We start from the raw sequence: 13858 nt of genomic DNA, 5'->3' as shown, positions 1-13858 counted from the left end.
CCCCCCCCCCCCCCCCCCCCCCCCGCAGCGTCCAGTCGCACTCTCTCCCCGGTCCCTGGATTCCCGCCTGCTCTGGCAGCTGTTCCAGGCCTCCGGTGCCACAGCCGGGGAGGTGGTGTCTTTCCCTCCTGGGGCGGGAGCAGCCTCCACCATTTTCCACTGAGAGCAGCCTGCTGGTGCAAATGCTGCCATGGGAGCAACGTCATCTGCGAGTGCTCTCGCCTGGGTTTTGGCTTTTGGTGAGGGTCTGCGTCCCACGTGCGCCGGAAGGCTCAGGTTCAGAGCCTCTTGCAAGTTGGGGAAGCCTGGCGGTTTTTCTTTTCTGTGGCCTCCATTTGCAACGCAATTGGTCCTTCGTAGGTGTCGCGTGGGAGAGAGGCCAGCAGGCGGGCAAGTACACACGCCCTGCTCAGCCCTTTCCTGGGCCTGGGGTCCCGCACTCCCGGAACTAGAACTTCATGGCTGTCTCCGTTGGTGCGGACAACCTCAGATGTGGCTGTTCGCCCGGTCCCGCACTTTGGTCCTCTCATCCCAGCTTTTCTCAGCTTCTGAGCCCCTCGGTCTGTCTGTACTGCTCTAACTGTTGCCTTAGCCTCAGTTAAAGACGTGGACATTCAGCCCGTGGAGAGACAGACCTGACAGCCGGAAGCCATGGGAAGTGGGGATCACTTCGGGGAGGGTGGCACTCCTGGGCTAGGTGATGTGCAGTGGGAGCAGAAGTGGGAGATTCTTATTTTCAAAACCTATGCTCTGGGGTATAAGGCAGAGAACGTTTCCACCTTTTCCCAGGGCCAGGGACGAACAGCAGTGACCCTTGTGGGTGAGAGCAGATAAAATAGTTGCTGGTTTCTGGTTAGGAATGGTGAGAAACATATTGGTATCTGTCCAGACTCCAGTCCCAAAGTGACTGAGGGTACGAGAGGCGGAGGATAAGAAGGGAGGCGTCCTCTGTTGCGTCTGATAAGGTGTCTCCTTCATGGGGCCTTCAGGCCTGTTGTGGGTGATTTAGCTCAAGTCCGGTTCAGAGGTGCCAGCTCGGTGCTCTGGCAAGGCAAGGCCACTAAGCAGAGCAGGGACAGTGTGGCTGCGAGTAGTCAGGGCAAAGAGGCTCTCATCATGTCCTCTGTGGTGGCCACTGGTGCCCCAGCCATTTTAGTGTTTCCTGGGGCCACCAGGCAGCAGTCTCTCCACAGAACCCCCAACAGAGCCCATCTTCAGTTTGAGGTCCTTTCCCTGTGGCTGGGCCCCAGAAAGACACCTTGAGCTGAGTTCAGGGTGACATTGGGCTCTGGCCGCAGGAGTCTGGGCCCTCCTCACCAGCGTCCACTTCCCAGGTCTGCCTTCAAACTTTGCCTGAGTTCCCCTCTGCTGCTCTCCATCTAAGTGCACCTGTGAAGGGGCTGGCTGGGTCCCTGCTCTCTAGCTCCTTCCCCAGCCTATGTCACGCCTCCCTCCCTCTCTCTCCCCTGCTTCCCCATCAGGCCAAAGAGAGGCTGCACAGAAGGCCAGAGAATCACTCGAGGGGGGTGGGGAAGGGGGGCTGGGAGGGGGAGATGGGTTCATTTCTTTCCTGGCTCAGATCACAGGGAGAAGCAAGTTGGGCAAATGATGGAAAAACAAAGGCAAGCTGAGTGTTAGGGAGAGGATATTCCCCCAAGTGAGCCTGGGCTGGACCGTGGGAGGTAGGGGAGAGGGAGGGCTGGTGGAGGGGGGGGGGGCGGGCGGTGTGCTGAGCAACCAGTGCTGACAGCAGAGGCGCCCAGGCAGAGGCTCGGGGAACCAGGTGCGAATCCTGTGCCTGGGGGAGTAAGGGGGGGGGGCGGACGCAACACCTGCTCACAATGGATTTTCTCATCTGCTCCGAGGTTTCATCCCCCACCCCCCCGGGCTGGCGTTCTCGGTATGGTATGGTCCAAATAATCAGCAGCGCAGCCAGCTCCCCGGTCGGGCTTCGGGGGTCTGCATCAGCAGCAAAACAATAAACAGTGAGGCCTGATGCAGCAGCCGAAGTTGCCGGGAAATCTAAGTGCGGAACCGTCAGAGCTCGGAGAGGGAGAGAGGAGCAGAGGCAGCGGGGAGGGGGAAGGGAGGACAAAGGGTGGATGAATAATGCTTTTGCGATGGGGAGAAAGCAACACGCAGCAGGAGGAGGAAATTTGCAAAGGGGAAAAAAATTCATTTGGAGAAGGGCTGCCCCCTCACCTTGAGGTCTGCTCCAGAGATCTCCGTCTATCTCTCTCTCTCTCAATCTCTCAATCTCTCTGCTCACTCTTCTCTCTTCTCTTTCCGCTCCTTCAATTGGGGAGGGGATGGGGGCGGGGGAGAGTAGTTAGGGGCTCGAGACTGGGGCTGCCAAGCTGGCCAGCTGCTGGGGGGCCAGAGGTTGTCTCTCGTCTGTACCTCGGTCTGTGGGTGAATGTAGCTGTGTGTTGTGGAACTGCATCATAACACTGTGAGTCATCCGTCCCCCCACCCCCTCACCTCCCACGTCAGAGCAGGGCTGGGAGACACAGGAGGCGGGTCGGGAGGAAGGGAGGGGGCAGGCTGCGAGGGATGGGGCTAGGGGAGGGAGCAGAGGGCCGGGGTGGCCAGGGGGGCGCAGGAGGAAAGGCTGGTTGCCGAGGAGGAAGGCAGTGTGGCCAAGGAGACAGAAGGAACCTGGAGGAAGGACAGGGCTGGCCAGGATGGAGTATGGGTGGCAGGGCTGGAGGAAAGGAGGTGGCCAGGCGGTGACAGTGAGAGACGGATGCAGAGAGGCGTGTGCACACACATCCAAGATGATATATTTCCCATCTCAGCTCCAATGCCAGCCCTGACGCAGGGAAAAGAGAGACATATTAATTGTCACATAGGGCAAACTGTGCCCCCAAGCTTGTACCGGACACTTCCAAGCCTCAGCTTAATGTCCCCGAAAGGGTCACAGATGAAATTGGACATCTCACAAGCAGGAACCTCTGCTCAGCTACCTCCAAGCTACTTGTGCTTTCTGGACAGAAACACCCACATTACATAAGGTTCTCTAACGGGCTGTAAACTTTCTGAGAAGCGTCCTCTGGGAAACTCCTCTCTGCATCCCAGGACTGCAGTGCCTAGCGCAGAGCCCTGCATCCAGAAGATGATCAGAAAACGGCGGCTGAGTTGCATCTTCAGACGTGGTCCGAGTGTCTGGCTTGGGTCTCAGAGAGATCTGAGTTTGAATCCAGCTCTGCCAATATGCTCACGAGGAACCACTGGGCGAGTTGCTCATCCTGTTTGTCCTTCAGTTTTCCTCTTCTGCTAAATGAAGCTTGTGACATTTACCCCATGGAGAGGTGAAATAAGGTGAAGTAACCTGTAAACACCTAAAAAGTGCCTGGCACGCTATAAATATAAATATAAATATAAATATAAATATAAATAACAGCAGCTACTATTATTTCAAAAATAGTGTGCTCAACTTAATATCCTTAAACCCAGAGAGGATTTACTCTTAAATTCTGAGATCTCAAGAGACGCATACCAACTTGATATCTTAGGAAGAACTTATATCTCGCAGTGCTATTTTTTCTATCAGCTTCCAAGTATTTTTCATTTGACTCAGATTCTATTTTTCATGTAGTGCTGTCCTGTGCATATCTTTAAAGTTTGTGGGCACAGAACACATTCTCTAAGATGAAAAACCCCAACTTCTAACAGAGGCTACCATCTAGAAAATGAAGTGTGACAAAAAAAGAAAGAAAGAAAGAAAGAAAGAGAAAAAGAAAGAAAGAAAGAAAAAATGAAGTGTGACAAAGATAGGGACTTAGAAAGGACAGCTTGTGGGTGGTTTGTCTTTTCACATGCAAGGAAGGAAAGAGTAGGGAGATGTGGGTAATGGGAGGCCTTGCTAGCTGGGTATGAAAAAATACAAGGAATTCTGAATATTTAATCAGGGAAGATTCTGGGGTTTGAGGTAAGTTGTGAAAACACAGTGCAGGTGCCATGAGTGATATCACCAGAGGTTTGGAAGTGAGAGCGAGAACTGGGTAAAGGAAGAAGTGTTTCTGTCTGGGCAGCAGATGAGAAAGGAAAGGTAAGTGGAGGGAGGCATTTGAGGAACCATTCTTGCAGGGAAACAACGGAAGTGGGGAAAGGGTAGGTGAGTAGCTCTTAGGGCAAGGATTGAGAGCTTGGAAGCAAAAAGGGATACCAATTAATTTAACTCAGGAAGAAAATGATCAAAGATTCAGCTGGAGAGGAGAATAAAAAAGACACATGAGGACCGTATTGTTGGGGGTGCAGATGACAAGGGCTCTTGGTGGAAGATAAAAAGTGAGGAGAGCTTAGGCAAGCACGGATGCTCTATATGTTGTGCCGTCACTTTGTTTAAGAAGTGAAACAGTCCAAAGGAGGAGAGGGGTTTCTTTGCGTGAAATTCAGCTTGAGATGGCTATACAGTATCCAAGTAAAGATGTCCTTCAGATATTTGGGAGAAACTGCCTCAAGGGAGAGAGTGTGGAGGCAAAGAAACAGATCTGGGAGGTAGACTGCAGGGAAACAGGAGAGGCTGTGCTCATTCTAGGAAAAAATTGGCAAATAGAATCCTGGAACTGAATTTTTGAAGGACGGTGAAAGATCATGGGATATTTAACAGGTCACCAGAGAACGCATGCCGTGGTGAATGAATGAATGAAAGCAAACCATTAAAGAAAAAGCTGTGAGCAGTGAGGATGGCACTCCCACGCAAATGATTGCTAGGGTAGGGCCACTGTGAAAAAGGCAACCCAGAAAATCATCCCAGGTTTCTGGACCCAGATTAACGGTGGTAACCGGACTGAAGAGAGTACTCATCTGTAAAGCGGGATGACAATTTCAGTATATTCACAGGATTCTTGTGAGGACTGAATGAATTTACGCCTGTCAAGCCCCTTGAATAGTACCTAGCATCTAACACTATGTCTTGGCTATTATAATAGCAAACTCCCAAATCCTGGGTTTGAGTCCTAGCTTGAGCAAGTCCCTTCACCTGCCTTAGTCTCCTCTCTTGTCTGAAAGTGGAGATAATAAAACGGACTTTACAGGGTGGCTGTGAAAGAAGGTAGTGAAAAGGGCTTTGAAAAATATTTAAACTACTGTACAAATGGATGGCATTATTCGTGCTCCCCCTCCTCAACCTATAATAAAAACTTAAAAAGCTATAATCAAATGCTGTGTTACAGTGTGCTTAGTACTTTACATGTATCATCCCATTCAATCTTTAAAAACGACTTTAAGAGGTTGAGTACAGTTATTATCCCTATTTTAGACAAGAAACTGGGTCTCAGAGTTTGCGCCTGATCTGCCCAAAGTCACGCAGTGAGAAAGTGGCATAGCAGAGCACAAGATTCCAAAGCCCAAGCTCGTGAGAATTACAGACCGTGGCCTAACCTGTTGCCTGCGGGGTAAATGGTTGGCCTGGTATAACTGACGGGGATTCAGGGAGAGAAAGGAGTCCCCAACAGAACTCCCCACTCGATAGGAGAGACGTTGTTGGGTAATGACTGACCTAGAGAGTAACTGGAAGAAATTCTTGGGTTGTTATTCTTTTATTAAAACAAACAAACAAACAAAAAATCTTAATGCCCTCTAGGTGCCACGCACTGTGTCAGGTAGGGGATGACAGCCCAGGCTGGCCTCGGACAAGCTGTTCTCCTTCTCTTTCCTTACTCTCAGATTTCCTCGTGTTCCGCGTGGGGTTTTGCGCATTTTCTCACATCCTGGCTTATGGTCCCGGCAAGTAGACGGTCGTGGGACCCAGATGGTGAGCCTACCCCCGCTTCCCGCCGCCCTTCTCCTTTCCCGGCTGCAGGTGAGCAGGCACACTCGGGCGACAATCCGCAGCAGCCGCGCCTCGGCAACCATTGGCTCCTCGCCGGGTCCCCGCCCCGCGCGGGGCGTAACCGCCACGCCTCCTACCCCCCGCCGCGCCGGCTTCGCAAACAATACGGGCCACCGCCCCTCCCACCTTTGGCGTCACGATCAAAACAATCCTTTAACTACAACTCCCAGAAGGCCGAGCGGCTGCGCGAGCTCAACAGTTTGAGGCCGTTCCCGCACAACTACATATCCCAAGGGACATCGCGCGACCGCTGCTCCTCCATTGCGCAAGTGCGGAACCGCTTTTGTTTCCGGCGTGGAACTGGGCGAGCGTGGCGTGTAGTTGGGTTTAGGTCCGGCCGGGAGCTCGTCGTTTTACCGGTTTGGGTTCGTGGCTTGTGCAGGTGAGATGATAAGCTCAGGAATGGAACCGTCGCCCCTTAGAGCCTGGACAGACTTCGGCGTCTGGGAGTGCCGGGAGAGATGCTGGACTTAGAGCTGCGGCTCGGGATCGGAAATCATTCTTCATTACTTCTTGGCGTTTTCTAGTTTACGGAGTAATTTTTTCCCTCCAACAGTCCCCAGAACAACACTTTGTGAGAGGAAGTGTAAGTGACTGCAGGTGACAACCGAGGAGAAGGTTAGGTGATTTGTCTAAAGACACTACCTAGTAGTTGCTGAGCGGGGCCTTAATACTGTTTCCAAGTGCAAACTCCATATTCTCTGCTTTGCATCCAGATTGCAGACGCCCTTTCTTGTTGAATAAGAGGGCATCAGTTGCCCTCTTAAGTCGAGTATCCCGAGAGTGACGAAAGGAGCAATGGAGGTGATATAATCAAGTCTTAGGTCAATCTGTAGATACAGTTTTCTTATTTTCTGAGTCATTTATTTACCCGGTGTACTTATGAGGTGCCTACCGGTTGTCCAGTCCTATTCTAGATACTAGAGATACAGCAGCAAACCAGACTGCCCAACCCTTACGTTCCAGTGGGGGTAGACAGACAATAAATATATAGTGAGACAGGTGGTGATCACAGATAAGGAGAAAAATAAAGCAGGTAAGGAGAAGTATCCATTGGAGGATTTTGGACAGGGTCCTAACTTCTGTTTAGATCTGATAATTAATTTGTGTTCTAGGCTCAGCAGCTACACAGAAAAGATGGGAGAGGAGGCCAGTGATGACAAGAAGCCAACAACTAAATTTGAACTAGAGCGAGAAACAGAACTTCGCTTTGAGGTGGAGGCATCTCAGTCAGTTCAGTTGGAGCTGCTGGCTGGGATGGCAGAAATCTTCGGCACAGAGCTGACCCGAAACAAGAAATTCACTTTTGATGCCGGTGCCAAGGTGGCTGTTTTCACTTGGCATGGCTGTTCTTTACAGCTGAGTGGCCGCACCGAGGTGGCTTATGTCTCCAAGGACACTCCTATGTTACTTTATCTCAACACTCACACAGCCTTGGAGCAGATGAGGAGGCAGGCGGAGAAGGAAGAAGAGCGAGGTCCCCGGGTGATGGTAGTGGGCCCCACTGATGTGGGCAAGTCCACAGTGTGCCGTCTACTGCTCAACTACGCAGTGCGTTTGGGCCGCCGTCCTACTTACGTGGAGCTGGATGTGGGTCAGGGCTCTGTTTCCATCCCTGGTACCATGGGGGCCCTCTACATTGAGCGGCCGGCAGATGTTGAAGAGGGATTCTCTATCCAGGCCCCTCTGGTGTATCATTTTGGCTCCACCACTCCTGGCACCAACATCAAGCTTTATAATAAGGTCAGAGCCGGCGCCAAGGGGGGGATGGAGGGAAGGGCTGCTATCAGGATAGGAAGCTGTGCAAAAGTGTGCTAATTAAAACCGTCTATGGCCATTTCTTTGCTCCCTCTCAGCTGGTATTACTTCCAGATGATTTTGGGAAAGACCGTTTCAAATATAAGTCAACCTCAGGTTGTTAAACGAGTCTGTGGACCCGTTGTTAAGTAATTAACTCAGTCTCTACTTAGGACACGAAACAATAAACAGAAGAAACAACATAAAAACGAAATCCATGTTAATGAGGTTAAAACCACAGCCATTAAGAATGTCATCTTCTCTCGTACCTAATAAGCACTTATTCTACATAGTTATGAGTTTGCTAGTTTTGTGTCTCTTTTCCTCACCTTCGTGCTTTCTTCTGCAGATTACTTCTCGTTTAGCGGATGTGTTCAATCAAAGATGTGAAGTGAACCGAAGGGCCTCTGTGAGTGGCTGTGTCATTAATACCTGTGGCTGGGTCAAGGGCTCTGGTTACCAGGCCCTGGTGCACGCTGCCTCAGCCTTTGAGGTAGATGTGGTTGTGGTTCTGGATCAAGAACGACTGTACAATGAACTAAAACGGGACCTGCCTCACTTTGTACGCACTGTGCTGCTCCCTAAATCCGGGGGTGTGGTTGAACGCTCCAAAGACTTCCGGCGGGAATGTAGGGATGAGCGTATCCGTGAGTATTTCTATGGATTCCGGGGCTGTTTCTATCCCCATGCCTTCAATGTCAAATTTTCAGATGTGAAAATCTACAAAGTTGGGGCACCCACCATTCCAGACTCCTGTTTGCCTTTGGGCATGTCTCAGGAGGACAATCAGCTCAAGCTAGTACCTGTCACGCCTGGCCGCGATATGGTGCACCACCTCCTGAGTGTTAGCACTGCTGAGGGCACAGAGGAGAACCTTTCTGAGACAAGTGTCGCTGGCTTCATCGTGGTGACCAGCGTGGACCTGGAGCATCAGGTGTTTACTGTTCTCTCTCCAGCCCCCCGCCCACTGCCTAAGAACTTCCTTCTCATCATGGATATCAGGTTCATGGATCTTAAGTAGAGATTAGCAGGAAGCCTTGCTGCCTGGGACGTAGAAGTCTTCTGGTCATCACCAAAGGCAGACGGGCTGAGGTATGAGAATCTGTTGAGGCCATGCGGGCCAGTAAATAGTGAACTAGTAGAAAGCATATTTCTACCTCTTGAAACAGTTGGTGGTAACCTAACTCTTCTAATCTTGAGCCAAATGGAAAACTAGGAGAATATAATTGGTTTCTTGGATCACCTAAGGTGCCACTTTGAATTCTCTGAGGCCCTGGAGAGTCCCATTTCTGCCACTGTCCACTTGGTGGACTAATTTTTAGGAGGAATTTTTTTTACTATTACTGCTTTATATTCTGTATATAGTACTTGTTATCTCATTTATCCAGGATGAAAGATTGAATCAGGAGGCCTCTTTCAAGTTTAAACTTGGAAAATTTTAATAAATATTTTTGCCATATCACGGAAGTTGGTATAATTTTTAAAAATTTTGTTTTTTCCCCTAAGCACTATGGAAACATCACTGGAACGAGTTACTGCTAAACTCTTAGAGGAGACGAAAGCCAAGAGCCCACTTGTGAACCAAGCAAGTGAATTTTTATAATGGTTCTCCTTCCCTTCCCTCATAGGTAAATAGATGCTAAATCTGTTGTCCATGCTGGTTTACTATGACAAGCTGAAGCGGCTGGTGATAAAGTTGGATTGAGATTTCTAGCCTGATCGTTTTCCAGACGTAGCTCATTTGCTGTCTCGGCTGCAGTTGTCTTTCCTATTGTCTGTCCGGTTGGGAACTGGGTCCTAGGTCCAACTGTAAATTCAGCTTTTTCAGGTGGTAAGAAGCTGGGAAAGCCCATTCTCTTTTGATTTCATGCGGATTATTTGTGTTCCTAGTTTAGATTGGATTGAGTAAATATGTGATGCCCTTCATTCCTTCTTTCCACAAGATCTTTATTGAGTATCTGTTATTTGCTATTGTAGATGGGGAACAACATAGACAAAGTCTTACAGAGCTTACATAGAATGAAAAACAAAAACAGTAAGTGCTATGCAGAGACTGAAAATTGGGTGATCTGAGACAGAGTGACTAGGACAGTGCTTTAGACTGGGTGGTCAGGACAGGCCTCCCCTGAGCACGTTTGGCGTTAAGACCTAAATGGCTGGGTGAGACTGGGACAAAATCTTCCTGGTGGAGCAAATCCTGCAAAACGCTAAGAAAGGAAAAAATCTGATGTGTTTGATGAAGGGAGAGGCTGGTGTATCAAGAGAAGCTTGGTAAAAATTGAGGCTGGAGGGGGCAGCAGAGACCAGATAATGTAAGGCTTTTGTAATCCAAGAGCAGTGGCAAATGATGGGAGAGGGGTGGTGTCTTAGTTCCTTCAGGCTGCTGTAACAACATGCCACAGACTAGATAGCCTATAAACATCAGAGATTTCTCACAGTTCTGGAGGCAGGAAAGTCCAAGGTCAGGGCACCAGCAAGGTCCTATTGTGATGATGGCTCACTTTGGGGTTGCAGACTGCCTAATTCTAGCTATGTCCTCACATTGTAGAGGGCCAGGGATACGCTGTGGAGCCTCTTTTACAAAGGCACTAATCCCATTCACGAAGCATGATCTAAGCATTTCTCAAAGGCCCTATCTCCTAATACCATCATTTTGGGGGCTTATTATTTCAACATATGAATTCTGGGGGGACATAAACACTTAGACTAAAGCAGGTGGTTAAACAGAGGAATGGTCTGATTTTGAAAAGATTGTTGCTCTGTGGATAATGGAAAGAGTTAGGATCAAGGATACAAGTTAGACTTGGGGTAGTTTCAGTGTGAGAATTGATAGGGGATTAGACTAGCAGAGGTGGAATTGGTGAGTAGATTGCCTTGGGATATTTTGGAGGTAAGGTATGACTTGGCTGATGGAAGTGGTGGAGAAAAGAAGGTGGAATCAAAGCTGATTTCTGTATTTCTTACTTGAGTAGCTAGATTGGATAGGAGATTGGGGAAATTCATGGAGGGAGGAGAGAATATCAAGAGTCCTACTTTAGCAATATTAAGTGTCAGCTGTCTACTAGTTATCCATATGGAGATGCTGTGCGGACAGGTAGAAAAAAGAAAGAATCTGGAAGGTTTGGGAAAGTTAGGGCTGAAGATTTATGGGAGCTGTTGGCTTGTAGAAGGCTTTTAAGGCAGTAGTATTGGATAAAATTCTTTAGGAACTGTATAAATGGAAATCAGAAGATAGAGATGGACTTTCAGGGCACCCAAACATAAGAGGCAAAGTATAACGGGAGCTAGCAAAGGAGACTTGGCTATGGATCTGAAAGCATGGAGGTCAGTATTGACCTTATGAGTGTAGTTTTGGAATGGTGGAGATAAAAGTCCTATTGAAATATATATATTATTGAAAAAAATAATATGAACTGAAGAAGTAAAGATAACATCTATAGACAACTCTTTCAAGAAGCTTTGCTAAGAGGGGGCTGGATGTAGGATTAAGGGAGGGTTTGTTAGTTTTTTTTTAGATAGGGTGACACAGCATATCAACAGACTAGAGGGAGAGAATTTAATGATTGGTATGGGAATCTTCTTGACACCATTCTATTTTTTTCTGTGTTTCAAATACAAGGTCAAAGGAGAAATTCAGAAGAAAATATAGGAGTGAAGGGGGTGAGATCCAGAGCACAAGGGGAGAAAGTGCTTTAACATAAGCAGAGAGCTCTCACAAGGACAGGTGGGAAGGCAGCAGGATTTAAACATAAAGAGGGTGGGGTGGTTGGCTGGCTCAGTCGGAAGAACATGTGACTCTTGATCTCAGGGTCGTGAGTTCAAGCCTAAGGTTGGGTATAGAGATTACTACAAAAATAAAAGGTCGTTGGTGGTTTTGGTACTGAGAGGGCATTCGTCTCTGTGCCTAAATCCAAGGGTAGCAGTTTGTTTTTGTCTGTTTTTGTTTTTGTTTTTTTAAGTTTATTTGTTTTGAGAGAGAGTGCGGGAGGAGCAGAGAGAGAGAGAGGGAGAGAAAGAATCCCAAGCAGGCGCCGCACTTTCAGTGAAGGGCCCGATGTAGGGCTCCATCTCACTAACCAAGTGAGATCACAACCTGAGCCAAAACCAAGAGTCTGAGACTTAACTAACTGAGCCACCCAAGCGCCCCTGCCTGTTTACCAGTAAGTTGAAGTAAAATTGACCTTGTAGTTTGCCGTCTATCAGCATGAGAAGATGTAAAGGACTGGAAAACTATACATTAGACAAAAACTATAAGGTGTTATGTGATCTACATAGCAAATTAATTTATTTGAAGTTTGGGTGGTGTGGATACCTCATTGTTTTAGCCTAGATTTTACTGTGCAGTAGTTTTCAGAAGTGGCTGGTACTTTAAACCTTATGCTCTATTAAACATCCTTTCCAGGAAATATCTTGCATGATCCTAAAACAAAAGGGACAAGAAAATGGAATCTCATCTAAATCTTGGGATAATGATTATGCCACCATTATTGCTCATCCGGCTAAGAGGCTGGCATCTAGTAGTCCAGTGTCCTAGGGGAGTTTTAGCTGTGTGGTTGGTTGGTGGAAGATGAAATTTTTATTTTCATTTGGTAGTGTCTCTAGCTAAAAGACAAGACAACTGACAGGTTATTAGACTGTTGAAAGTAGGAAAAGAAATACGCCCAATTTGTGAATTTGGGGAAATGAAGTCTTAAAATCAAAAATATGCAGTAGAAAAGTGAAATATGATTTCCTAAGGAAACAAATTAACCTGATTTACAGATAGAAAAGCCTCTATAAATAAAAGAAATACTGTGTCTCCAATAATACCTTAGCTTTGCCTTTTATGTGGTCTAAAATGTTATCAAGATTTCATTTTTTATCAAAAAAAGGGGGGGGCTTTCATTTTCTAGTACACACTGCCAGTTACAGAATTCTATAGTGTGTTGCAGTAAATGGACTGAAATCCTGAATTGGGATGAATTGGGGCGCCTGGGTGGCTCAGTCGGCTAAGCATCTGACCTCTGCTCAGGTCATGATCTCCCGGCTCATGAGTTCCAGCCCTGCATGGGGCTCTGTTCTGACAGCTCAGAGCCTGGAGCCTGCTTCAGATTTTGTGTCTCCCTCTCTCTCTGCCCCTTCCCCGCTCGTACTCCGTCTCTCTCCCCTTCAAAAATAAATGAACGTTAATTTTTTTTTTTTTAAAGAATGAACTAGAACCTGATTATATACGCCATGTCAGAGGAGCTAGACTAGATCCCAGAAAACCTTTGTCCTTTATCTTGCTGCCTAGTACTAAAGTATCAGACTACAGTTAAACCAGAAACATTTGACACCAAACCCGAGGACACACCGCAGGATTTAGAATCACACTTTACAGGTGAAGAACCTTGATTTCAGAGAAGTGGCTGCTGGAACACTTTGGTTATGTAATAGCCAGAGCTGCTTTCAAAAGAGAAATGGCCTTGAGCTAAATGAGGAGAGAACAACACCTGGCCTTCCTCTTGGGTTCACAGCTGTGTAGGGCTAATTAGGGCAAAGTGTGGCACTGTGATCTTCGCGGTCGGCCAGCAGCTCGCCAGGGCTGACAGCCGTCCTCCAGCCTGCATTCCCGGACTGGGCAAAGTTAGGGAAGCGGGCGCCCATCCCCTGTGCAGCAGTGAGAAACTAAGGAAATGAAGCCCAGAGCCCTCTGGCACTCAGGGGGGCTGCCACCGCCTCACAAGGCGCTCGCTCCCTGCGCCTCCTGCCACGGTCGGCACCACGGACGCTGCGAGACTGGCGCCCCTCTCCTTCCTCTTCCTCCGGGGCCTGGGCAGGAGCTTCGCCCCACATGACTCTTCTAGTCCAGGCGCCCCCTACCGTGCGCGAGCCCCAGCCAGACCATTCTATTATCCCGGGATTCTGCTGGCACTAGGGAGCTCGCTCGACCGAGGACTCCTCCGTTAAGATTGCTTTAAATAAAGTTTTCGCCATCCAAGAAAAAAAAAAAAATGGAGGTGGTTGGCTGGGTGGGAGCTATTTCGTATCCAAGGGGTTAGCCAATGCACGAAGCGGCTGAAAGGCGAGGACCGCGGGGCCGACTGGCGATTGGTTACACAGGAAGCCTGTCTGGGTCGTACCACACTTCCTTGGAGGGGTTCTAGAGAATGAGAGAGGCTAGGTCCTTGCTTTTGAGTATTTCCAGCACACACATGTAATTATTTTTACTTCCAAGGATTTCTTCCTGGATACTGTGGGGCTAGC

General features: G+C 48.4%; 2 protein-coding genes across 4 annotated transcripts in view; one reads left to right on the top strand and one right to left on the bottom strand.

The window, feature by feature from the left end:
* YPEL4 (yippee like 4) overlaps positions 1-3436 on the bottom strand; it is a 6422-nt gene extending 2986 nt beyond the window's left edge. Inside the window, exon 1 of the mRNA XM_049646616.1 lies at positions 2203-3436. The gene's annotated coding sequence lies outside the window, so the exon portion shown is untranslated. The remainder of the gene's footprint in view (positions 1-2202) is intronic.
* A 2548-nt stretch (positions 3437-5984) lies between these two features.
* Positions 5985-9088, top strand: CLP1 (cleavage factor polyribonucleotide kinase subunit 1). 3 transcript variants are annotated; one of them, XM_049646539.1, is made up of 3 exons: positions 5985-6218; positions 6952-7579; positions 7983-9088. In XM_049646539.1, the coding sequence occupies exons 2-3, from the start codon at positions 6974-6976 to the stop codon at positions 8652-8654; spliced, it is 1278 nt and encodes a 425-aa protein (XP_049502496.1). In that variant the 5' UTR covers positions 5985-6218; positions 6952-6973; the 3' UTR covers positions 8655-9088. The 3 variants fall into 3 exon arrangements, with proteins under 3 accessions (XP_049502496.1, XP_049502515.1, XP_049502506.1); XM_049646558.1 differs by lacking the exon at positions 5985-6218 and adding an exon at positions 6225-6422; XM_049646549.1 differs by lacking the exon at positions 5985-6218 and adding an exon at positions 6225-6872.
* The last annotated feature ends 4770 nt before the right edge of the window (positions 9089-13858 follow it).

The sequence above is a fragment of the Panthera uncia genome, chromosome D1 (genome assembly GCF_023721935.1).
Source record: "Panthera uncia isolate 11264 chromosome D1, Puncia_PCG_1.0, whole genome shotgun sequence".
In the NCBI taxonomy this organism is placed as follows: Eukaryota; Metazoa; Chordata; class Mammalia; order Carnivora; family Felidae; genus Panthera; species Panthera uncia.
This window is presented reverse-complemented; position numbering and strand designations above follow the sequence as displayed.